Here is a 24,325-nt window from a genome sequence, read left to right on the forward strand (position 1 = left end):
CCGCCAGAGAGGTTGCGGGCTGAATGGTATCCGTGGCACTGCCTTTGTCGCTTTTCTCATCCCATCCTCCGTGGTCTCCGCAGCGTGGCATGCGTGTGCGGTGTAAACATAGAGTCCGGGAGCAACGACCCCCTTGACGGTGCGGCAGATCGGACCTCAGTGCGGTCTGCTGGTGCCCTCTCCTCCTTCGAGCCAAAGTAACAGTGCACCCAACGTAAAACCAAACCTCTCGTGAAGCTCGCCGTCTATCAGCCTGCATATGTGTGCGTGCCTGTATATTGCCGCGCTCTTTCCCTCTAATGGAAGAAGCGCCGCATCAGTGACAACCACAACCGCAGCCATACCTCACAGGCTTGAAGGAAGTGCACTAAGCGGTGAGCTGGAGAGAGAGGGACAGAAGGGACATCTTCACAAAAAGCGAGAGACGCAAAGAGGGAGGAATTGCGTTGAGCAGCTGAGGTGACGGTGCGCGGCGGCCGCAGAAACACACGGCTGCGCGTATGTATGTACAAGTGCACAAGCCAAACATGTCTTAACGTGACGTTCCACCACGAACAAGTCCACATTTATTCGCGCGTACAACAACAGTTCATCTACTTGAGTTCCACTATAGCTTAACGCTGACCGCCTCTGCCGATTCTCCCTCGTCTTCTGGCGCACGTTGCTTGGTTGAAGCCAGACAGACCTGGGTGAGCTGCACGCAGTGATTCAGGCGAGCCGCGCCCAGGGTTCTGCTTGAAGACAGCAGCGGTGACGTCTCCCTGGCGGGTCGCGGGAGGGGTGCTAGGTACATGTGGGGTGACCTCGAGGAAGAGGTTCGGCAGTTGCAGGTCAGGGCCCTCATAGGACCCGCGCCCTGCATGTATGCCATGCCTTGCCCTGAGCTGCCTCAAGCGGCCGCCTTCCATAATACGGTGTGATGCCTCTCCACATTGGAGTCCGCAGAAGTCGACGGCGCTGTTCAGAGGGCTTTTGGCCGCGATTTTGGCCTCTGTGGATCCATCAGCCCACCCCATCCGCGTATAGGTGATGGTGTACGCTTCACACACACGTGCACCTCGGCGTTGGTCGATATGAGTCGCATGATGGACTTTTCGACCACCACTCTTGCGCAGCTGACCCTTGCAGGCTGCGCTTAGATGCCATACACCGTGGCAGCTATGCTCAGCAGTGCATGCGCACAGGCCTCGCGCTTTGGCACTCATTAGCCTGCTTCACGACGGCCCTGTTGTCTGGGGGGGGGCTCGCTGCCTTCACCCTCCCCTTTCTGTTGACGCCACCAAAAAAGCGGCGCGCCTGCAAGGCTTGCCCGCACACACCGTGACGGGCGGGCCGCCACTGTGAGGCTGTGCCGACCGGGGGCATTCTGCCCATTCCTGAACCTGCACGCCTTCGCCCAGCCCCTGCGCAGAGCGAGCCCATGGCTTGACATCCTGAAGAGGCCGCGGTAGGCACCCACTGAGGAAAGCCCATGCAACTCGACCACCAGGTGCGACACCACACCGTTGCACGCACGGGCCTAGCGGGGAGCGCGGCGTGCTTACAGGGCCAAGCGATGCGCAAGTTTCGCACAGCACATCGGTCACAGCGCCGGGTCGAACGCCTTCATCTTGAAAGCAAGCGGGGACGGTGGCTCTGGCGAGGATGGGTACACCAAAAACGGTAGCAGAGTGGTAGACAGTACACCCTCTGCGCTCCAAATTGCCGCTGCCACGCACCAGCCGTCGCAGGAGCGCAAGATACAAGGAGGTCTCCATGCGGAGCTGGGCAAGAATGGTTTCCTGCCGCGGCGGAAGCCCGAAACCATTGCTCTTACGTTGGACGGTGACCGCCATGCCACGTGTTTCTCTGGTTGTGCCATTTCGCATCGCTGTTCACGGGAGAGGAGTGCAAATCCCGGCTTGAAGTCGAAGACCCGTGGCCGAGTCCGTCACCTCTGCTGTGGGCTTCGGGCTCCTCTGGCACTGCCGATATTCGCAAGCGTGTCAGCGTTGTCGTTGTGTTCCGATTCACAAGGACCGAAGGTAAGCTGAAATGAGAAGTGCACGCAACGGACTCGAAGCGGTAGGGTTGGTGCCCGTAAACACTGCACCCCCCTCCCCCCCGCACATCTCCTTCACTGTTGTTGGACTCCTTCAGAAGACCTCGAGAGGGAAGGGGCCGAACAAAAACAGAAAACAATAACAGAGAAAGGGCGAGAGAAGGCTGCGTGTGGGAGCCCCGCCGGCGCACGCGTAACCGCACTCCGAAGAAAAAAGAAAGAAAGGCAGTGACAGTCGTACTATACATTGGCTGTGAGGGCAGCCCCCTCCCCTCCACGCCACCTCCACAGACAGACTTATGCAAACACTGTCAAAGAAAGGGGTTCGTACATCTTCTAAAACTTTCAAAAAAAAATGAAGTCGAGTACAAAAAGGGTTGGGGGTGAGTAGCACAGCGCTTCGGCCAGCATCAGCCGAAGCCGCCGCACACGTCCCGATTACAAGCACCGATCCCAGTACTTGAAGTAGTCCTCGTCTACTGCATTTGTGTAAAGCTCGTCTAATTCGGCCTTGCGCTGGGCGGCGGCCTGGGCCTGCATCCTTTGGATCTCCGCCAGCTGCTCGCGCTCAGCCCGACGTTCGCGCTCGCGCTGACGGTCGAGGGCGTTCGCCATTCGTAACTGCATGTGCTCCTGCTGTGACCACTGCTTTTCCTCCTCTACCTCTAGCAGACGCCGACGGCGGAGCTCACGGAGCTGCTCATCTTGGGCGGCTCGTAGCAGGGCCTTCTGCTTATCCGACATCCCCTTGTAGCGCTCCGCCTTGACGCTGGCGCCGAGCTCGCTGACTACGGTCTCGCGCTCGTTGAGGAAGTCGCTATTCATCTGGTACGCGATCTCTTCCAGTCCAAGGCGTGTGTCCTCCTCTTTGGCGCGCACCGCTTCGCGTCGCTGCTGTTCGGCGAGCGCGCGGTTGAAGTCAGCCCCGTTCTTCTCCATAAGCCTACGCTGCTCTGCTACCTTTTTCTCCACCTCGTACAGGCGGTAGTTCACCTCCTCGTTGCGGTCGTCGAAGGCGCGGTCGCGCTCCTGCTCCATCCACTTCTTAGCGAGCTTCTCGTTCACTTGCTGCTGCGCCCACTGGCGCTGCTGGCGCTGCTGCGCAGCCCTGCGGGCTGCGAAGTCGAGATCCTCGCCTTCAAACTTCTGCAGCGAGGACGGCCCGTTGCGCGGATCGTTATCCCCGACGCGTGCTGGCAGCTCCTTGCGCCGCGCCTCCGGGTCGTTGAGGTCCCACTCTCGGCCCAGTTCCTTCTTCTGAAAGGTCTGACGATAGTCCTGCAACTCCTTTTCTCGAGCTGCTCGAATGGCGTTCACCTCCTGCTGCAGTGCACACGCGTGTCGGTCCATCAAGAGCGCCTGACGGTCGTAGTAGTCGTCCCTCTCTTTTTCCAGCCGGCGCAACGCTTCCTTCTCACGCACCTGCGCATCTAATGCCTCGCGATCGATGCCCATCTTGCGCACCTTCGGATCTTTCAGTCGCTCCGCCCGCTGCAGCATGAAGAGGTGTTTCTTAGACTTCACGTTCGTTGGACCCCAGGCACTGGGGGTGTTGACGGAGTTCATAGCTGCCGCGCCGCTGCTGCCGGTCGCAGTAAGCCCGCTCTGCGTCTGCGCTGCCGAGCTCATTTGAGTGTCGCTGTGTGGATACATGGGCGTTCACCTTTGGCAGACACTTGGCCGTCGCAGCGGGGGAGGGAGAGAGTAGAGTAGGGCAGTTGAGTGAAAGGTGGGGGGGGGGAAGGGGCTGCAGAGCGAAGGGGAGCTCACAAGACCGAATATCGAGATTGACAAGCTCTCAGCTGCAGTCATCGACGTACCTCCTCCAAAAGGCCCCAAATTCTTGCGAGTGCAAGTACAGCGTGTGTGTAGGGGGGGGGATAGAGAACGAGCAAGGGTGTGAGGGCAGCAGCAGCAGCACCATCAGCGGCGGCTAAGAAAAAAATGAGTCGAGTGCTGAGGCCCTGTTGGGGAGGGTGTTGACTGGCGGAGTGCTTCAAGGCGGCGACGGAGGAGAAAACGCCGCGGCTTCCTCGATGGGAGATGCTGGTGCACGGAGGAGGAAAGAGAGAGTGTCAGGAGGATATGCTGCCGGTGCGGAGGGAGAGGAGGAAGGGGGGAGCTGCGGGTGGCGCGTCAGGGAGACTCTAAAGAAGGCCCTCGCTGGAAGAAGAGGGCGGGCACCAGTCATGAGGCCTCAAAGCCTCCCTCTGGATCTCCCCTCCCGACAGTGCAACTCAGAGGCACCCCCCTCAAAGCGGTTGAGCAGCAGAGAACACAGCAGACAGCGTATCCGAGTTCGTTGCACGTTTTTTCGTCTTTTACGCACTTGCTTTTCTTGTTGCCATAATGTGTGCGTATACATATAATATATATATATATATGTATACGTGTCTGTGGGATGCACGTGCCTGAGGCATGAAAGACACGGCGCAGCAGCGAGGGGAAGAGGGGTGGGTGGGTGGCGCAGGAACAGCGCCGCTGCGCTCCCTCCTTATCTCTCGTCGACTGCTTGGGTTTCCCCAGATGATGATACCGACGGCCCATTTCGAAAGGTGCGCAGAAGGAGGGCTCGCCCACCTTCGGCACATGCTCACCTGACCCGTTGGCCGCCACAGCTACATGAACACCATCAAGGACGTCGCAGAATGAAGCACACACCAGCGGCAACAGCCATACAGCCGTCAAATTTCGCTACTGCTGCGGCTTAAACTCAACCAAAGGCGACGGCGCCGAGCACTTGAAGCAAAACTTGCGGTTACTGCGGTTGACACCCTTGCACTTGGGGCATGTCCACAGCGTCGTCTCCTTCCCGGGCAACGGAGGCGGTATCGGCTTCGGCTGCTGACACTTGTGGCACAAAACGGAGCCTCTAAAGTTCATTTGCCCGCATGGGCAGGCCCAATCATGTGGGTCCTCACCTGGCAGGCTGGGGCGGCGAGCGCCAGGAGGAAGGGGAGGGGCTGGAGCACCACACTTGTAGCACTCGCGCTTGGATTTGTAATTGACTTCACCACACTGGCACAGCCAGTCGCCCTTGGTTGGCTCGCGATTGCGTTGCCGACGCGAATGGCCCGCGAGGCGTCGGGCGAGGCACAACGGCGTCGCGGTGGAGAAGGTGCGCGCGCACGTATACGCTGTACTACTCGTCATGGCCATTTTTACCACGACCCCGGAAGCCGTAGGGTGCGCAGCAGCGGCCCTGTCGGCTCCACAGAAACTGCGCAGAAAACGCGCTCCTGCTCGACCGTCACGTGGCCGCATCTTAGGCGATCTCCCTGAGATGTTCCGCGTGCACCGGCCTCCCCCAGGGAGTTTCCTTTTTTGGTCTGTCTGGGAGTGCCTGTGGGTCGTCCCACGAGACACAAACGCTGGCAAGCGCGACAAACAGAAAGGCAAAGGCGGGGAGCAAGGGAACATGTAACACCTCTCACAAGCGTACTGTGCCCCTCTTAGGATCCTACTGGCCGCATGAATGGATCGTGCAACGCAGCGTGAGTCGGAGGGGGGGGAGATCGATTCGGCGAGAGGAGGTAGGCGGGTAGGTGCCAAGGGAATAGCCAGGCTTGTGCGTCGGCCTAGTCTCCCGGGGGCAGCAAACAGAGAGAGCTGAGGGGAGCGAACAGATCGAAGGCTTTTGTTTTCCTACCCGGAAGGACGATGCCGCGGCGCCGCTGCACTTTGCACGAGTTGACAAGAAGTTTAGGTCCACCTTCCCTCTTCTACCTGCAGCATGGGCACAAAAAAGTTCATCACGTGCGAAAAGGGCAAGAGGAAAGCGGCAAAGATGTGGGGAGAGTCATCGCAGAGGGCACGGAGGCGGCGACAGACACACGGATACTCCATTGCGCAAAGTCAAGGGAGAAAAGAGAGAAGCCGCGAGCGCAGAGGATTTATACCAGCGACACATGATACAATGACCACGCATCCGTTTACCTGGAAATCACTCGCTTCTTGTGGCCGGGCAGAAGAGAGCCGCGGCTCATGACTGTGGATGGAGAAGTTATGCTTCCCGCTCTTCAGGCGAGTGCTCGCAGATTTCCCTTGTCCTCGCCGCATCTCTGACCTCAAGCGCCTACAGACGCCTGCACACCTAAGAGCGAAATTCAAGAAGGTCACCCCGTCTCCAGCCTGAGCTTCACCCTTTCCTGTCACGGGCAGGTGGGGGTGAGCTGAGGGAAGGAGAGCTCTTTCGCAGAATGACATTTCCTTTTTTTCTCGTTTTCTGCGTTGTGGATTACGTGCGGGTGTGATGGTGGAGTGCGAGAAGGCGCGTGCGTACGGCAACGGGGAGGATGCGGGAGGGCGCCGTCTCTTGTCACAAAGAAGACACTGTTTCTGAGCTCTCGTGTGCACCTGTGCATGCATGTGTGGTACTGTGCAAACACCTCTTCTCTCAGCATGCAGGGCTCTATCGAGAGAGAGGGGTGGGGCGGGTCTCCTCCCCCCTGTCGAGGGCATTTTCCTCCCGCCACTTTAAACTGCGACGTTTGCGTAAGGCGCCAGCTACAACACCGGCGTTCTGGGGCCATTCATCACTCTCCCCTCAAGCATGCTGCCTCGGCTCATGGCTCCGGATAGCGCGCGGGCACCCTGGTCGACATATTAGAGAGATTCCTTCAGCGTATTCATGAGTGTGTGCAGGGCACTTGCGAGCTCATCCATCGTTTTGCTGGTGATGTCGCCCCTGGCAGTCACGTGACGCTGAATATCAGAGAACTGTGCCTGCAACGCGTGCGCGGCGGTTGGCGTTGTCGCACGAGAGCAGAAATACTGTGCCACCTCGCTCACAGCGCTGCCCTCCACGTAGAACAAAGGAAGCAGCAGCTTCCGCATTGCGTGGTTGTCGGCCGCTACGGAGCGCTCAAGCGCGCACGTGACAAGGCGGTGAAACATCATTGCGTCTGCCCGCAGCAGTGTCGACTTCATGAAGGCCGCCTGCTGCAGCTCTTCTATGGGATACGCAGTGCGCACCCAACAACAGTTCACGAGGCGGTCCATTGTCTGCAGTGCTTCATCCTGCTGCGCGGCCTCGACGGTGTTAACACTAGTCGGGAAGGCGAGTGACTCCACAAAGCCAACAACGGCGCACACCTCCGACGGCGCTTGTTTCGCCCAGAAGTCGTGAAAGAAACGTGCGGCCAGCACGTTCACCACCTTGACCACAGCCACGCGCACCTTTGAACGCACCATGCACTCATGCGTAGGCGACCTGCACAGAAGACCCCACACGCTGGACAGCAGGCTCGCGAGCGCTGTGTCCTCGTACAGCTGCAGTACTCCCAAGTTACACCACCCACCCTGCAAAATGTGGTGAGCCGCCGAGAGGCCCAGCCGCATTACCTTCCACCCCCACTCCACCAGCGGTGGCGACGCGGTCTGTGCACTTGATCCCGTTGCGCTGCCCTCCAGGACTAGATGAGCTAGCCGCGCAGAGCGCACCACTACCCGGCTCACATAGCGAAATATGTGCACAGATTTCGCGCTGTGTGCCCCAAAGACGATGCGCTGGTTTTTGTTCAGCGACATTTCGTTCACAAGCTCTAAGAGCTGCGCTACAGTTTCCTCGCCGCAGCTGCTCTCATGCAGCACAGCATCGGCCAAGGGGTACAGAAAAGGCTCAATCATGTCCATCACCACGCGGTATGGTCGGCGCTCCGTGCAGCTCAGGATGCCGCGCAAGTCGCAGAGCGCCAGCGTCAGAGGGCCAGTGCTCTCTGCGATAGAAGCGGCCGTGACAGCTGCGTACACTGCCTGTGAAATGCGCGCCAGCACCGGCTCCATGAGGGTGTTCACTACAGAGTCTGTGAGCGCGGAGGCGTCAAGAAAGCGCACCTGTGCTACGCATCGAATAAACAGGTACCGTGCCCTGAGCGCCACTGGGCGCTGCAGTGGCGCTGGGATGGATTCATTGTGGAGGTTCATCAGGTACGTGTACGACCGCGTCTCCTTCAGCAGCCGCAACACACTCGAGGTTGACGTCCACTCGTCCAGCAGCTGCAGCGCTTCCACGCGCACCTCGTCGGGCACGTTCGTCGCGCTGAGGATTATCCACATCACGTGGACGGCAACGTTCAGGAAGTAGGTCCCAAACGTACTCCCCGTGTCCATCTCCCCGCACTGTCGCAGCTGACTACTGAGCTGCTCGACAAAGGCGGAAGTCTTCCGGTTGGACACCACATAAACCGACACAGTCTTGGAAAGGATGGCGGCGAGAACGCGCGTGGAAGCCGCTGCGACATGTCCCCGGACGGAGCCGGGAAGGTTGTCGAGAAACCCTACGTGGGAGGTGAAGCGCTGAAGCAGAAGGAGGCTGTGCAGGAGCATGGAAAGAACGCGAGCAGCGCCGCTGCCGATCGCGGCATCTGAGTACAGCGCGGCGCTAAGCAGATGCAGAGACCATGCTTCTTCCTCCATGAGCACGATGTGGTCAGCCAAGACAGCAGAGGCGTTCGGGCGAATGTGCTCCAGCACGGATCGACTGACCTGCTCTGAGTTCGTCTCGAGTATTTTCCAGCCCTCCTCGCCGCACCCGATCACAACCTTCAGGAGCAGCTCAATCTCAAGCCGGGCCCCCTCCTCGTCGTCGTCCAACACGTACCCTACCGGCACACTATTGGAGTGTGCTTGCCGCATGGCAGCGCTGTCGCCGCTCATCAACTTGGCCAGCTCCATCGTAAACGCTTGTATGCGACTGTGCAGACATTCGAGGTAGCCACCAACCACCTGTAATCCACAATGCAGCATCTCCATCGTATCTTGTGTGGCGTACGACTTGGCTTCGATGAGGCGCCCCCACACACTCAGCAGGGACAGCAGTGATGTTGAGGCGTGCCTCCAGTTAGCCAGGCACTGCCTCGTGAAGCTGCAGAGTGACCGCAGCCATGGGGAGAACTCCACCAGCTGCATGAGTTCACTGAGGTCGCAGTTGGGCTTAATGCGATTCAGAAGTCGCGCGAAGGCGCTGAGCGTCTCCTCGTCCTCCAGATGCAAGAACCGCTCCATGACGAGATGCGTCTGTAGCAGTACTATCGCGTACCACCGCGGTCGTAGCTCGGCGTTGGGGAAGAACGATTTGCGCAGGCTCACTAGCGAGGTCAGCACCTCTAGCAGTGTGTGCGCCACATCGGGCTCCAGGTCAGTCATGCGGTACAAGCACCACAACCGATCCATCAGCTGCACATCCTGGAGGTCGGCTGCCCAGTTGTCCGGATATGTTCTTGTCAGCGGATTTTCCTCCGCCTCTGAATGGATGGTGTCGCACGCAAAGTCGAACTCTAGCACGTGCTGTGCGAGTTTGAGCCCGGCTGCCACCACCGTGCGACAGCTGGGCTGCACCTCCTTCACAACACGCACAGCCAATCGGAAAACACTGAGGAGGTGGTCATCACGGAAAGATTTGGCAATGCTCACGTCGCTGGCAAAAGTGGTCATACGTCGCTCACTGAGCGTGACGACAAGGTCGGCGAGCACCTCGCAGCCTACACGCAGTCGATCCCCTTGATCACCGGCATGCATCGAAGAGGAGCACGATGCGCAAACACTTGACGGCATCTGAGCCAGTGTGTGGGAGTACTGGTACCCTCGTTGCACAGCCGCACACACGAGTTGGCGTAGCGCCAGCTTCGCCGCTGCGTTCAGTCCGGCATCCCGTATGCACAGGAGCTCATACACGCTCAGTGTAAACTGCGTCAGCTCGTCTGCATCACCAAACAGCGTCTCCAAACATTCCGATGCGGCACGAGAGACGAACATTATGGAGTAGGTGCTTGTAGACTCCTGCAGCACCGCCATTAGTAGGTGCAGCCCGATCTCATCGATAATGCGGCGCCATCCATCGACAGTGACCTTCAAGGTGGCCCCCTTCTCTCCTGAGTAGAGCTTCAGGCAGAATGCATCTACATCGTCTATTCTATTAAACTCTGTCATTCATCTACAAGTCCTCTTTCGTGAATTTCACTTTGCATGTAAGCAGTACGCACACGCGCTGGCACAAGCGCGGCTGAAAAGGGAAGAGCAGAAGAGGAAAAGGGATGCCAACACCAACACACGCACAGACACGCAAAGTAAAAAAATAGTAAGCAATGAAGAGACACGGAAAACTCGAGGGAGTAGAGGCAGAAAAAAGAGTAACTGTCTGACAGGGGCAGGTGTGTGTGTGTGCTTGTGCGTCTGTCTGTCTGTTTCGGCACGTAAGCAAGTGCTGATATATCGGTTACTGCGTCGGAGAGCGTCCACCGTAGGAAAAAGGGTTAGGGTGGTGGGAAACAGCCCCAAAGCTACCAAAGAGCTTAATGGCGGAGGGGGGAGGGGGCCGTAGAGAAGCCCCCAACCTACAATGTACGCGCGAGCTCAACCACAGCAGCAACGAATAGCTTGGCGATATGAGTCACTTCCTGTGATGAGAAGGTGAGAAAAGACGACGGAATTACTCGTGGCAGCTATGGCTGTGCTTTTTTTTCCTTCCAAGCAGCCTCTCGGGAATAGTCATGTCGTATGCGAGAGCAACCGACGCGGAGCAGATGGCCCCGGAAATGAGCATATAGCAGGAGGGGGGGAGGGGGAGAGAGAGGAGCGAGCAGCCAGATGGGGGCAGAGTGGAAGGGGAGAAAAGTCACGGGGTGGATAGTGTGGTATACTGGTGGAGGGAGGTGACAGGCGCTCCAGCTGCGCTAAAGGCGAGCAGGATAGAGAGAAAATGGGCGTGGAAAAAGGGGGGAGAAACGAACGTGCAGAATTCGCACGAGAGGGGTCAGCGAAGCGGCTCACACAGAGTTTGTTGCGGGCCGCACAGAGTCTCCACTCTTCAAGTCGGCAACGCAACAAGCATCCTCGCAGACCTTCAGGGGGGGGTGCTACCTGGCTGCGCTAAGTGTGTGTCCATGTACTCTCGTCTCTCACCCATCGGTAGCAGGGAGAATCGCGCTCTTCGCCTTCTAACTTTTACCCCTCACGCACTCTCTTGTGATGCCATCAACGCCCTGCGAGTAGAATCGAAGATGCCATTTGCATAAGAGAGGAACGAAAAAAAAAGCGCTCTTAAGCAACGCAGCGAGCTGTCGATCGAATGGAGGTGCGCACATATAGATGTTTTCGTGATGGTGTCTATGGCAATCGATCAACACATATGCATAAAGCAGTCGACAACAGTCGTTTGGTTGTGTAGGTATCGAGGCAATGCTTTCGCAGTCTGATCCTCTTTTCTGATCCCTTCCCTCTCGGTAGCAACTATGTACTCGCAGCGCCGCAGTCCCTACACGGAAGCAGGACGAGGGCAAGGGGGAGGAGTCAGAGGAAACGCGCAACGGACCCCGCCTCTTCCGCGTCGTCAAGAAAACTCGCCTCGCAGTGGATTGCCCTCGCTGCTCTGCTGGGCAGTGGAAACGTGGTATCCCCGGGTGATCACCTCTCGTCCGTATGGGGTGGTGTGCAGCCCGGCAGTAAGTAATGCGTGATACAGACGCACCCGTGGATCCTTCATAATCTGCTCGTCGGAGAATCCCGTGATAGGCGGCCTTGTGGCTTGGGCAAGGGTCGTGTACTTCTCCGTTTGCGCGCTCGAGGAGGTCGCCTTGAGAAGACGCTGCGGGTCGGCTTCCACACCAATCTGTTTATCCACAGAAGCGAAGAAACGCTGCAGTGCCTCCTGCTTCTTTGCCAGAAGCGCAGACAGTTCTCGCTCGCGTTTCTTCTGCTCAATTTGCCATTGTTCTTTTTGATGGCGCCGGTACTCGACCCGCTCTTCGTTGCGGCGCATGCGCGCTGCCTTTTCCTCCTCCAATGCCTGCGCCTGAAGCTCAGCCAGCCCCCGCTCTTTCTGCCGCCACGCCAACCGCTGTGCTTCGAACGCCTCAAAAAGGCGGAGACGCTCTTGAAACTCGATCGCACGCTTTTCCTGCAGTGCTCTCTCCTTTGCTGCCGCTGCTGCTTGCATCCGCTCCGCGACGCTCTGCCGTTGCCGCAGTACAGCCTCGTAGACAGCGCGTTCTTCTGTCAGGTGTGCGTGGCGGCGATTTTGGGCTGCTACACGCTCCCGCGCAGCCTCTGCCTTCTCCTGTCGCTGCTTCGCCAGCTGCTGCGCTACCATAAAGGCAGATTCGCACGACGACAAAAGAGAGGCGTTCGTTCGCTGGAAGTCTGTGATGGCAGCCTGCGATAATACCCGCGCTTTCCGAAGTTCAATAGCCTCCTCAATAGCCATACGAGCGCCAGAGAAAGACATATCAGGACGCACCGCCAATACCCGCTCTATCAAGGTATTCAGGGTGGCTGCCGAGATATCGAACTTTCGTGCATAACGGCCCATCTTCAGGATAAGTCTCACTGTCCTAAGAATATCCGGCGGTGTTGTGGCTACCATGAGGACGCTGGCGTCCATAATACGCGTCAACGCCTCTTCTGTCGCGCTCCTCAGCGCAGCTTCAAAGGTATCACGCAGCTGATGGGAGGGGTGATACGAGTCGCACAGTACGTCAAATTTCAGCTGTGCTTGCCGCGCAGCAGAGCGGCACTCGGCAACGGCGTTTTCCTGGGGCTGGAGGCTGGCAGAAGGCGCAGCACATTCCGTCAGACTCTCCCCACACTTTTCGAGCTCTGCCGCGATCCAATGGCGAATTTGAGAGATCTGATCTGTCGCAGCTACACCGCTAGAGCTGGTTTGGGGCTGTTTGGCAGCGGATGTGCGCCTCAGAGTACCAACCGCCTCCAGCTGCTGGGACAGTAACTCCTTCAATGCTGAAAGCTCCAGGCGACGCCGCTCACTCTCCGCGTCCAACAACGCGCCGCCGAGGCTCATCTCCATTGCTTCCAGCGCCGCTTCGCAGGCTTCCTGTTCGCAATGGAGAGCGTCGCACTCTTGCAGCCACTGGGTAGCACGACGACCAGCCTCTGCATCGCTCTTGAGCTGCTGCACCTTTTGCCGAAGCGATCTGGCAGCTTTTCTGCTCTTTGCACTTCTTTTCTTCCATTCCTCCAGCACGGCCGCCTGGGTGTCCGCATCCGAGAAGGCGTTGGCGCGGGTGGAACCACGCATGGAGCACCAACTTTTCTGCAAACGCCGCAGATGAAACAAGATGCACGAAAGGACTACGGCGCAGCGTCACAAATGCGGAGCGCGACGGCGATGTGGACAGCATAAGAGAAGGCAGTTTGCGTGCGAATCGATTCCGCTGCACGTTGGTGCGCTTCACGACTTGCCTCCACTGCTTACCGCGAGCGCGAAGACTCAACGATAGGGCGACTGATCCACAAAAAATCGCCTCAAGAGCCCTCAAGGGCTGCCCGCCTGGACAGCACAGAAGTCCGTTTGAAATGAAATAGCCGAAGAAACCGCAATCGAAGAGGTGCGGTACAGTATGCCACCGAAACAAGAAAACCAAACGAGGACGATGATGCCAAAAGATAGTCATGATACATTCGAATACATGTTCCCAAGTCTTCACAACGGGCGAATGTGCTGTTGCCATGGAAGAGTATACCGATGTGGTATTCCCTCGACTTACGCCCTCGGTGCCTCTCTCTGGGGCGCTGGTGAAGCTCTCAATGAGTATCCTGTTGCTTTCAAGTCATCATCGGGCAATACTGCTCACGAATAGGTACACTGACGCAGCCCCCTCCCCCTTCTTGGCCACCTTCCAAAGATCTGTGCCGTGGTGGGTAGTCAAAGGCATGGGTGGGCGAGAAAAGCAAACGCTTACAATTGCTTGATTCCTCGAGATCTGAAAGGGGAAGAGCACAGCGGGGTAAGCGAACAAACGGTCGATGAAGCATGTCATTGGAATGGCGGAGAGTATTTTGGCCCCCGTCTCATCGTTATCTCGTTCTTCTAGCACCCCATATCCTCCCCCCTGCTTCTCGTCGTGTACTGCGGGGGAGAACAATGGGATGAAAAAACAGAAGTAAAGGAAACAACACGACGAGACAAACTCGAAAACTGAGCACAAGTCACAAATCACTTACCTGTTCAATGGAGCGGAAAAGAAGGGGGTCGAATGATTACAGTAGACATGAGTGTGACAACGACAGACCACGTTTATGTGTGTGTGTGGGGGGGGGAGGAGGGTTCACATTTAGTCGGCACTAAGAGGGGAGGCGCTGGGTACTTCCAACAGCAGAGGCCATGTGCCTGCTAATTCAGGTGTGGCTTTTGGGTGTGAAGCTGAACCTTTCCGCTACTGACGGAGTACCCACACGCTCCGGCCAGGATCGCTCGGCTTTCATCTGTGAAGCCTTGCGGAGCTAACTTTCGTATCTTGTCTCGCGCCGCAGAGGACGATTCACAGATGTTACGAATAGCAAATTCGGCCCACTCGACCATGCCCGGATTTTCCTCATCAATCTGGGTAGCGGACAAGATGTTGAACAGAAACGCGTCGCGCTCCGCAATCGCTGTGTTCACATCCACGTTGTTGTGGGTCAAATTCGCTATAAGGCGCATACACTCGGTCTTGAAACCCTCTGGGAAGTAGCAGAGCTCGTGGTCGCGCTCCATACTAAAAACCTTTTCGAGATAGTCAAGGGCATTGAAGTCTAGCATGTACTTCTGCAAATCTTTGCGGAGGTAGTGGTGAGCAAGAAGAACAGAGGAGAGAACCTCGAGGGAGAGGAGTGACAAGTGAGAGGCTCGCTCGATCCACGCAACAGAGCCTTCGGCAAAATCCTCCACACTGCTGTTTCGGAGCACGTCAGGAGATGGGACGGACTGAGATGAAGAAACCTGTAAGGTTGACGAATCCGCCTCTCGCTCGCACTTGCGCCGCCGCCATTCTAGTAGTGTTTGATCGTAGACTGCTCTCGCAGTACCTAAGGTCAAATCGACCATCCGCTGTAGTACGTGCATCAGTTGCGTCATAGGGTCAGGCTTTGTCTCGCATCTTTGATAGGCTGCCTTCTCAGCGGCCTGCTCGTACTGGAACTTAAATGCCATATCGCGTAGGCTGTCAAAGCTAGCCAAACAAATGGAGAGGACATCATCGATCTTTGGTCCTATCTTTGTCAGCTCCTCCTGATTAACATCGGCAATTTGACCCTTCGAAGAGACTGCCATTGACGGTTTCATCTTTTGCTTATCGTCGTGCCTTTAGCGCTGAGAAGAGGGGGTGAAGCAGGTAGAGGCAAAAATAATGAGATATGCTACCTTTCTACTGTTAAACACGACGCAGGGGAAAGGGCAGTCTGTCACCCTGCTTGCGAAAAATCTCAAAACGGAGGATCAAAGTATGGTACAATGCATGGCAGAGGTACTGGATGTCACGAGAAGAGAGCGAGACTCAGGTTGCCCGCATGTGCAAACAGCGATTGAGAACGAAAACGAAGTGACGAAAACAAGTGACCAACGTTCTTCCATAAAGGAGTGAGGGGGATAGTGTTTTTTTTTCATCTTCGATGTATCAGCAGGGTCACATGAGTTTGCTGCGTAGCGGTATAAGCTTCTGACGGTTACGGCGAAGATCCAATCAGATGCAACAAATGTTTTCTGCATTTCGCACGCATAGTTAACACAGCCAACAAACACACACAGACCCTAATCTTCGGGTCATCTCCTTCTCTTAGGTGAAAGACGCGAAAAGAAGTACACGATTCGCCCTTACAACGCATGGAAAGAAGCCACGCGTGCCACTGAATGAATTGTTCCTTCTTCTTGTAGCGCAAGCCGAGGCATAGAACGTGAAATGGTCTCTCAGCACTTCCAACGGGCCTACATCTATCGAAAACGTGAGCCAACGCCTCCCAACTTCTTTCCAGAATCCGCTTGAAAATTCGACCCATCACCATCTGTTTTGACTTCCTCCAATCTCACGCCAGAGGGATTCGCCTCTAAAAGGGCACGTCCAGGACCGTCAATGTAGTACTTTGGGTTAGGGCAAGATGGCACCTCGCAGTATATCGGTGCACAAGCAACCCACTCGCCCGCAGCACGGAACTTATGCCCACAAGGGCATTGCCACTCGCGCTCCTCAAAGAGCTTGTTTGTCATGGCTTTGGCTTGATTCCATGCCTCGGCGAAGGTAGGGGGCGCCGCTCCCGTGGAGCACGTGAGAGCGTTTCCACCGCGAGAGCCGACACCTCGGCTGACCAGCGTCTTGAGCTTATCTATAAAGACCATACTCTTCACGCAAAGAGCTAACTAGCTTCATGTCGAGCATAACAAACACAAAAGACAGGGGTGTGAAAAGAGCAGAAAACTATTGCTAAGCACACCATACACGCACAATGAGACATGAGCCCTCTCTGGGTGGTATGCTGTTTCTGTCACACTACCACCACAAAGGCATAGAAAAAGGCTTCCTAAAGATGATTCGTCGATCACATTTTCATTTCTTCTGCAGATTGATGGCCTTTGCATGATAGGACGCTAGTTTGTGCCATCGCATAAGCTCACTACCCACCCTGTGCGGGAGAAGTCAAGGCGCCCCCCTCCTGTGCCTGCCGATGCCCCAGTGCTTCTGCTGGTGACACAGAGTCGAGCACCTGCGACGTTGGAGGAGGGGCGTCAGAGCGATGTATCGCTACCGTTGCGAGCAGCCAGGTCCTGGACAGCGTTGCGTCGGAGTGACATGCGACGATGGCGATGCTTGCACGACCCGCATGACGGGCAAGCTGTCGGCGCGGCTCGAACGTACCTCACCCAGCCCACTGGTGTGTGGGGTGCCTGCACCACCTCGCGAGATGCGCCTGGTGGCGGCTGGCACGATGGGCGCGGCTGTGTGGCGACGCGCGAGGCGGGCGCCGGCAGGGCTCGGTGCAGGGGCTGTGCTGAGCCGACTCTGTCGGCACTGCTGTGAGCGCGTGACTGGCGCTGCTTCGCACCAGCAGGGGTGGGGGGCGGGCCCGTGATAGGGCCCGCATAGAGGATTCCGATATGTCTTTTACTGTCAAACAGCCGCCCAAAACATCCAAAAGAAACAAGCTCACACTCACATACATATACATAAACACACACACACACATATATATATATATAGGTAGGTAGATAGATGAATAGGTATATGAATCAGTGAGCTGTTATCGAGGTTTCGATAACCAATTCAGAGAACCGAACAGCAGAGCTGGTACAGATTACTTAGCAGGTCCACCACAATAGCCTTGAGGAAAAAAGAAGGCAAAGAGGTCCTGTGCCTTGCGCCATGCCTGACGAGCGCTCTGAAGGGCTATCTGGGCTGTACATAGTTTGCGAGGTGACCTGGCATGGCTGTTAGCTCGTCGAAGAGAGTGAATGTCTATCGCGTAGGGGTGTCGTCGTTGGAGGCAAGATCGTTGCATAGCTTGCTCCAATATATTTAAAGTTGGTGTAGAGAGCTTGAGTGGGACTAAGTCGCTTTGGTAAAGCTTCTGTTCGAAAGAGTCGGAAAAGAAATGAAGAGGAAATGAGAGTAGCTGTTTTTTTTCCACCGCAGAAGTCATGCTTCTCAGGGAGCGCACGCACTTCAAGGTGTGCTTAATAGGGAGCAGGAGTGACTTTTTGTGGTGGTTTCGTGGCACACAGACCGCCTTTTATGAGCGACAATGAGTGCACGAAGTTTTGTGCAGGTAGGTGCCAACATAAGCCACACGCACCTGTGAGTGGAAAGGGAGTGCCTGTCTCTATGAAATAAAGGGTGAATGAACAGCACCTACTGCATGATGTATGCCAGTTTCGTTTTTCCACTTGAAGGAAAAGGTTGAAGCGTGGCTTTTTTTCAGAGACGGCAGCCCACGTCGAGCAAGAAAGTACCGCGATCAAAAACCCAACAGCGAAATGGCAACGTGCCTACACCGCCTCAATACTGTTGAAGGAACTTGATAAGCGACGGCGATCCAAAATCCATCGAAGGGTATGCGTGGACCACTTTATCTCCACTAGGCAGCCACTTGATGTAAGAGAGCATTGGCACATAATTAACTTCGAGTACCGTCCGCAGCCATGATGATTGCGACTCGCGAATATCTACTGTGTCGACGTTAAACGCACGTTTCATCTTCAAGCCGCTCAGAGTATTGTACACCCTTAAGCTGCTGACATCAAGCGAGTCGAAAAACAAGAGGTAGTGGCTTGAGTTGCCATCCGTCATGGTACCTATCAAGTCTTCAGTGGTGGTGCATGGTCGAAGAACTACGTCCGCGCTCGTTAGAGGAAAAATGGAAAGCAGCGCAGCGAAAAGCACGAGGAGCCTAATGGATTGCATTTTATTTGCATTCTAAGGATTTAATCTGCCAGGTGTATGCTTGCGGTAAAGTACGAAGGGGAGACAGAGGTAAAAGTATGGGGCTTAAAAAGCCTTCAAAAAATTCTACATTCCTCCTTCACAGTTCATCTCGTTTCTGTTTTTTTTTCCTGCCCCCTATAGACTCTGCCGCTTGAGCTTCGAAGCGCATGTGAGCAGAGATCGTGGAGAAAAATGTGCTTCACTAAATACAGGAGGTCGCCAAAGGCAGTGTGCTATGTTTTTAGCACAAAGGGTAAGTTTTTTTTTGAAAGGTAGCTGAGAAAATTTGATGCAACAGAAGTTTCACGCGCTGTAACGAAACAACCTTCAATGGAAATAGCGTGCAACAATTCCTTTATAAACCTCGTCACACCCTTCACACAGGAAGGGCCGAAATCTCACATCAAAATGCGACTCGAAAAAGGGAAAGCAACACAATACCTACAGCTTCGTGGCACTTTCAACTTCGCTGAGAAGATTACGCAGCAAGTGTGTGGCCTTCGATTTCGAGCATACATCGACCTCCTGAGCAGAAAATAAGCACACAGGCATTTCTATTTTAGCGACGATCTCTCTGCCGCTCCGAACGTCAAGGAGCTGCGTATACGAATCGTTGAGACGTATCTCAATAAAGTCGTCGGTTGCGTTGAAACCCACAACACAAAAGTCATCTAGCGGTACCGGTACTAAAGGGGTCACGTGAAGATGTACCTCAACATCGAAGAGAGTGAAAGCTCCGTTGTTCAGCCACGAGAAACGGCGCGAAAAATCAGTCGGCAGAACACGCAATTTCGACTCTATACAACCTTCTTTGACCGTGCAATACACAGCGTCCCGGATGCTGCCATTCATATCGAGGTGAAGAACCAGATTGCTCGTGTTGGCGAAGTAGACACCGGCCCTTTGAGAATCTACTCTGTATGCAAACAAGGCAATCGCATTTGAATCAGTGTCTCTCAGAACATCATTTCCACTGTGAAACAAAAGCGAAGCTACGAGACCGCTGAACGGTGTATATCCGGCGGCATCGCCACAATTAAGGCAGTAGTCAGTGCCCGTGGCTTCTTCATGATAAAATGGGGCTTCGAGAAAGTCTTGATGACAGTGGTCGCATGTGTAGCCATCGTTGTAATCGGGCTCTAGTTCGAGTGGAAGCCATCTATAGTGTCGGAGGACCATCTAGAAAAAGCTTTGTATCATGTGTACCATCTGCTTCAACGTTTTCCTATCTTATGCTTTCGAATGTGGGTCTCGAGAAAAGGCTGAAAAATGAAAAGATATATATGGAAGAGAGCGAACATTTGGAGAAAAAACGGGCAATGACAAAAAATAGTGCATTATTTGTGCTTCGTCTTCTGGGGAGTGGCCAGTCACTCAGAGTACCTTTTCTTCATCTAATTAGCATGTGACGCCTGGGACTTGGGCTGAAGCGATGAGGGGTTGACAAGTGCCCGAGATTTCTGAGCGCAGTGTTCGTCGGAAAGCGGGGTACCTTGCGCAGCCTTCAATAGACGAAATAACAGATTGGATTGCAACCCTCAACGCCACTGACACTGGGAAGAGCCATAGGCTTTACAAGAATGGGGGATCTGGAGTGTGTGAGGAAATGACAATAAAATTGCATCACTCTTTTTCTAGGTTCGGTGTTTCGCTTTGACGACGATGTATCCTATCTTTTCTTAGCGTATACCCCCCCCTCTCTTTTCTGGAAGGGTACCATGCGCCTTCCAAAAAGATGGGTGCTCTACCTGCCGGCTGCATCCGCACAGTCCCGGCTCCGTCGGTGAAGCGCACCCACAATTACCGTGTGTTGGTATCCCAGTATGTGCGCTTTCCACTCTCCTCCTGCAAAAACAAATCTGGATGAATCCGATCGCCAAGTTGGGGCCGCTAGCACGCATGCAAGAGTGCCAAAGAAAGCCTAAGGGCTTACGTCGTGGCCTTTGCATTCCATTTAGATTTGAGCAATACGTGGCAAGTAAAAAAAGCTCCTCCCGTTGGATTCGAACCAACGACCTGTAGGTTAACAGCCTAACGCGCTGCCGACTGCGCCAGGGAGGACACGACTACCCAAGCACAAAACCTAGAAGCTAAGGTTCAGAGGGGGAGAAGGTTGGGCGCTGGCCAGCGTAGCCAGAGTAGCTGCATTTACCGTCCTCTTCTTGCCAATGTGACAGCGCTCTACTATTTAGCCTTTCATGGCCCACGATAGGGGGTCTCCGCAGCACAGGTCCAAAATATCTATTTCTGGTTTTTAAAAGGACTTCCACTTCACCTTCTGTCGGCTCCTTTTCCTCCCTCCGGTCATTACAACTTTCATCGGCAGCGCATTTGACTTTTCGACATCGATCCGGAACACCGATGAACTCCTCTTTCACTGGAGGTGGGGGGATGAGCAAAATCGCCTGCCGCCTCTGTGCATCACCAATCGTGACTCTGTTTCACAAAGACAAGATGCGGGAGTACTACCAATGCAGTCAATGTAGTCTTGTGTTTGTGCCCGATCAATTCATACTCTCAAGCTCCGACGAAAAGTCGATATATGATTTGCACGACAATAACCCTGGTGATCCAGCTTACCAGAAATTTCTATCCCGAGCAGCATTACCGCTTGCCGATTACTTTTCTATAACTCACCCTGCAGACGAAACACCACATGAACGCCGTGGCCTCGATTTCGGATGTGGACCTGCTGAAGTTCTCGCTAGCCTGCTCTCCAACGCACCTTACAACTTTCTCATGGATACCTATGACTTGTACTACTTTCCAGAAAGGAAGTACTACCTAGAGCGCGAAGGACACTACGATTTCATAACGGCAACTGAGGTTGTAGAACACTTACAGGACCCTCTCTCAGTGTTTCGCACACTATGGCGCTGCATCCGCCCAGACGGAGGGGTTCTGGTTATCATGACCAAGCGTGTGCTCGGCAGTATCGATCGCTTCCGCAGCTGGCACTATATCCGAGACCCGACACACATTGCATTTTTCCACACAGACTCGTTCCGATGGCTTGCTAACTACCTTCCGTCAAACAGTGAAACATGCGAGGTGCGCTTTGTCAGTGCTGATGTAGCGCTTCTAATAAAGCAGACAACAAATACAGGTGACTGAATGCGCTGAACTAGTGCTGACATGATTGCCACTGTTGAAAATTGGCGTCTCCTCGCAAATAACAAATGAAGAAGAAGTCGCTCATCTTTGTGGTGAATCATTGCCTGCGTCACAGTCGATAGACGATGCGCAGGCTGCTTTCACCGCGTTGTGCGTCTGTTATCATCCCCCTTCGCTGCGCATTTAGCACTGCTGCCACACACAAAGGGTTTTCTATGACGAAAATCTTTTTTTCACTCTGACTGCTTGCGCTCACTACGTGCTTTTATTTCGTTTCTCTCTACTGGACATTGCTTCTCTCCTACTGCGCATATATCTCCCTTCACATCCTCGCGCAATCAAGAATAAACGAAAGCGTTACATTGTAAAAGTATACGAAAGAGATTTGCTTCTTCTCTTAGTCCAGTACTATTAGGTGTTTCTATCTATTGGAGGACATTTTTCTGCTTTGTTTTCTTGACACACACCTGTTCTTCAAGCTTTTCCTTGTCTCAGTCAAACGCCTACCTGAGGGGGCGAAGCGGCCTTTCGATCTGCTGCATCATACAAAACGGTATCAGCTTGATTTTCTCAGTTTTTCCAGTTTTGGTGTAACATCTTAATAAATCTTTCACCCTTCTTCACCCTCTTTCATCTCCGACTCGCTTCGCATTTGTTCGACTTTCTTTCTCACATTTCAGACTCGCTGCTCACTCAAAAGTAGGAAGGAATAACAGAAAAAATGGGCTCGAAAGCGTTACAGGCTGTACCCGAGAAGCCGAAGGAGTGCACAATGATAGCGAAGCGCAAGGAGTTCGAGCAAACGAAGGTAGTTCAGGAGGCTGCCTATATTACCTTTAAAGGATTAGACACACATGACGTGTACAATTGCTGCGTTCCCTTTAGGCTTAATGGAGTCTATCATATGTTCGGACGCGTCGAGCGGCGCAACGAATGGGTTAATTCTCACGTTCGCCTCTTCCGACAGAGCGGGCCAGACGAGTACACTCTTGTGGAGCACGGGATGCAGTGGCAGCTGGAGGATCCGTTCCTTGTGAAGATCCATGGCGAGATGCTTTTCGGCGGTGTGCGTGTGACTAAGGACCACGGAAAGGTGTCCCAATGCGTTTGCGACTTTTACCGTGGAACAGTAGATGACCTGTACTACTTCACTTCCGGCCCGAAGAACATGAAGGATATTCGCCTCGTCGGCCTTGCAGATGGGAGAATCGGTATCTTTTCTCACCACAAGACTAGGACCACATGCATCACTGGCTTCATCACTATTGATTCCCTCGACGACCTTTGCTCGCAAGTCATTGACGCTGCGAAGTCCATCGACCACACGCTTTTTGGTGATGCATGGGGTGGTGTGAACCAGCCGTATCTCCTCTCCACGGGAAAGATCGGCTGCATTTCTCACCACGGCTATCTCGACACGGATGCGAACGGCGACGTTATCAATGTATACTGCATCACATCCTTTGTGTATGAGCCCTCGTCCAACAAGTGCTACGACTACAAGATTCTCGGCACAAAAAACTGCTTTCCCGACTACCCGCCGAAATCACCAAAGCTTATAGACTGCGTTTTTGTCTCCGGCATTGTCATGCGCGAAGACGGTAAGTGTGATCTGTATAGTGGCGTCGGCGACACACGCGAGGGCCGCATGGTGGTTGAATACCCGTTTGATGGTCACGGCACTATTATTGACGATCTTGACTTTTGATACCTCACCATGCTCGTGTGAAACCAAGGTTCTGACTATGACAAAAAAACATAGTATCACCCTGACTGCCACCTCAAGAAGCGTTGAAAAGAAGTGCACACACCTACTCTACTCCGATTATGCTACAAGATGCATCAGTGTTACATTCTTTTTAAACCGGATCTTTGCTTATGTAGCGCATCGATCAATCATTTTAGCTCAGCGTCTCCCCCGTTTGTGCCCGTTGATTTATAGGTTTCTCTTCCTTGAGTATCTTTAATAAACCCATGACACCCTTTCGGGCTCTACCATTCCTCGCCGCCTGTCTACAGTGAGCGCTTTTGTTTGTATCTCGAACAGCCTCTGACGAGAAGGGAGGGACCTCGACCCATGAAGTTGCACGAGATAAATGTTCGAGTTTATAAGCCCGGTACCTTTCTCCTCCTGTGCCTGCCGATGCCCCAGTGCTTCTGCTGGTGACACAGAGTCGAGCACCTGCGACGTTGGAGGAGGGGCGTCAGAGCGATGTATCGCTACCGTTGCGAGCAGCCAGGTCCTGGACAGCGTTGCGTCGGAGTGACATGCGACGATGGCGATGCTTGCACGACCCGCATGACGGGCAAGCTGTCGGCGCGGCTCGAACGTACCTCACCCAGCCCACTGGTGTGTGGGGTGCCTGCACCACCTCGCGAGATGCGCCTGGTGGCGGCTGGCACGATGGGCGCGGCTGTGTGGCGACGCGCAAGGCGGGCGCCGGCAGGGCTCGGTGCAGGGGCTGTGCTGAGCCGACTCTGTCGGCACTGCTGTGAGCGCGTGACTGGCGCTGCTTCGCACCAGCAGGGGTGGGGGGCGGGCCCGTGATAGGGCCGTGCGAGTAGAGGTGCACTCGTGATCTATGAGATGATGTGAAACGTGCAAAAGGAAGATCTACCATTTCATTTGATCTACTTTTAGTTTGCTTTGACGCACATGTGAGGAGTTGTGACAATAATGATGCCTCTCTGTGGACGACTTTGTTCGTTGCTGAAAGCCTAACAGTTTGGCTTTTTCATACACTGTATGCAACTCATTCGTCTTTAACTTCATTGATATGCGACTGAGCGAGTTGCCAAAGAAAGTCACACACTCTTTTCTTGGAGTCACCGATTCAATCGTTTCTCATTTTTTACGTTTCCAACACTGTTATCTCTACACGAATGATACACGTCTGATTTACGGTGAAGAACAGCGAAAAGTCTCTGAAAGCTGATCAAAGTTTTAGTCTAATTACGTGTGTGACCTGAGGAAAGTGCCGGGAAA

At 54.5% G+C, this 24,325-nt stretch overlaps 11 protein-coding genes across 11 annotated transcripts; 2 read left to right on the forward strand and 9 right to left on the reverse strand.

Annotated features, from left to right (window-relative positions):
- Window positions 1–2,479: 2,479 nt before the first annotated feature.
- On the reverse strand, window positions 2,480–3,670 carry LSCM1_07120 (uncharacterized protein; the record flags this gene model as incomplete). Its single annotated transcript, XM_067324508.1, has 1 exon — window positions 2,480–3,670. One exon carries the CDS (start codon window positions 3,668–3,670, stop codon window positions 2,480–2,482), a length of 1,191 nt encoding a protein of 396 aa, XP_067180712.1.
- Window positions 3,671–4,735: 1,065 nt separating this feature from the next.
- LSCM1_07121 (uncharacterized protein) lies at window positions 4,736–5,461 on the reverse strand (the record flags this gene model as incomplete). Its single annotated transcript, XM_067324509.1, has 1 exon — window positions 4,736–5,461. One exon carries the CDS (start codon window positions 5,459–5,461, stop codon window positions 4,736–4,738), a length of 726 nt encoding a protein of 241 aa, XP_067180713.1.
- Window positions 5,462–6,646: 1,185 nt separating this feature from the next.
- LSCM1_07122 (uncharacterized protein) lies at window positions 6,647–9,970 on the reverse strand (the record flags this gene model as incomplete). Its single annotated transcript, XM_067324510.1, has 1 exon — window positions 6,647–9,970. The coding sequence occupies one exon, from the start codon at window positions 9,968–9,970 to the stop codon at window positions 6,647–6,649; it is 3,324 nt and encodes a 1,107-aa protein (XP_067180714.1).
- A 1,399-nt stretch (window positions 9,971–11,369) lies between these two features.
- On the reverse strand, window positions 11,370–13,073 carry LSCM1_07123 (uncharacterized protein; the record flags this gene model as incomplete). Its single annotated transcript, XM_067324511.1, has 1 exon — window positions 11,370–13,073. One exon carries the CDS (start codon window positions 13,071–13,073, stop codon window positions 11,370–11,372), a length of 1,704 nt encoding a protein of 567 aa, XP_067180715.1.
- Window positions 13,074–14,168: 1,095 nt separating this feature from the next.
- On the reverse strand, window positions 14,169–15,098 carry LSCM1_07124 (uncharacterized protein; the record flags this gene model as incomplete). The annotated part of the gene is made up of 1 exon (XM_067324512.1): window positions 14,169–15,098. The coding sequence occupies one exon, from the start codon at window positions 15,096–15,098 to the stop codon at window positions 14,169–14,171; it is 930 nt and encodes a 309-aa protein (XP_067180716.1).
- Window positions 15,099–15,743: 645 nt separating this feature from the next.
- Window positions 15,744–16,145, reverse strand: LSCM1_07125 (uncharacterized protein; the record flags this gene model as incomplete). Its single annotated transcript, XM_067324513.1, has 1 exon — window positions 15,744–16,145. One exon carries the CDS (start codon window positions 16,143–16,145, stop codon window positions 15,744–15,746), a length of 402 nt encoding a protein of 133 aa, XP_067180717.1.
- Window positions 16,146–17,098: 953 nt separating this feature from the next.
- Window positions 17,099–17,302, reverse strand: LSCM1_07126 (uncharacterized protein; the record flags this gene model as incomplete). Its single annotated transcript, XM_067324514.1, has 1 exon — window positions 17,099–17,302. One exon carries the CDS (start codon window positions 17,300–17,302, stop codon window positions 17,099–17,101), a length of 204 nt encoding a protein of 67 aa, XP_067180718.1.
- A 497-nt stretch (window positions 17,303–17,799) lies between these two features.
- Window positions 17,800–18,204, reverse strand: LSCM1_07127 (uncharacterized protein; the record flags this gene model as incomplete). Its single annotated transcript, XM_067324515.1, has 1 exon — window positions 17,800–18,204. The coding sequence occupies one exon, from the start codon at window positions 18,202–18,204 to the stop codon at window positions 17,800–17,802; it is 405 nt and encodes a 134-aa protein (XP_067180719.1).
- Window positions 18,205–18,666: 462 nt separating this feature from the next.
- Window positions 18,667–19,404, reverse strand: LSCM1_07128 (uncharacterized protein; the record flags this gene model as incomplete). Its single annotated transcript, XM_067324516.1, has 1 exon — window positions 18,667–19,404. The coding sequence occupies one exon, from the start codon at window positions 19,402–19,404 to the stop codon at window positions 18,667–18,669; it is 738 nt and encodes a 245-aa protein (XP_067180720.1).
- Window positions 19,405–20,586: 1,182 nt separating this feature from the next.
- Window positions 20,587–21,339, forward strand: LSCM1_07129 (uncharacterized protein; the record flags this gene model as incomplete). The annotated part of the gene is made up of 1 exon (XM_067324517.1): window positions 20,587–21,339. One exon carries the CDS (start codon window positions 20,587–20,589, stop codon window positions 21,337–21,339), a length of 753 nt encoding a protein of 250 aa, XP_067180721.1.
- A 721-nt stretch (window positions 21,340–22,060) lies between these two features.
- Window positions 22,061–23,047, forward strand: LSCM1_07130 (uncharacterized protein; the record flags this gene model as incomplete). Its single annotated transcript, XM_067324518.1, has 1 exon — window positions 22,061–23,047. The coding sequence occupies one exon, from the start codon at window positions 22,061–22,063 to the stop codon at window positions 23,045–23,047; it is 987 nt and encodes a 328-aa protein (XP_067180722.1).
- Window positions 23,048–24,325: the final 1,278 nt, after the last annotated feature.

This window comes from Leishmania martiniquensis, chromosome 10 (assembly GCF_017916325.1).
Source record: "Leishmania martiniquensis isolate LSCM1 chromosome 10, whole genome shotgun sequence".
NCBI classification, from domain to species: domain Eukaryota; phylum Euglenozoa; class Kinetoplastea; order Trypanosomatida; family Trypanosomatidae; genus Leishmania; species Leishmania martiniquensis.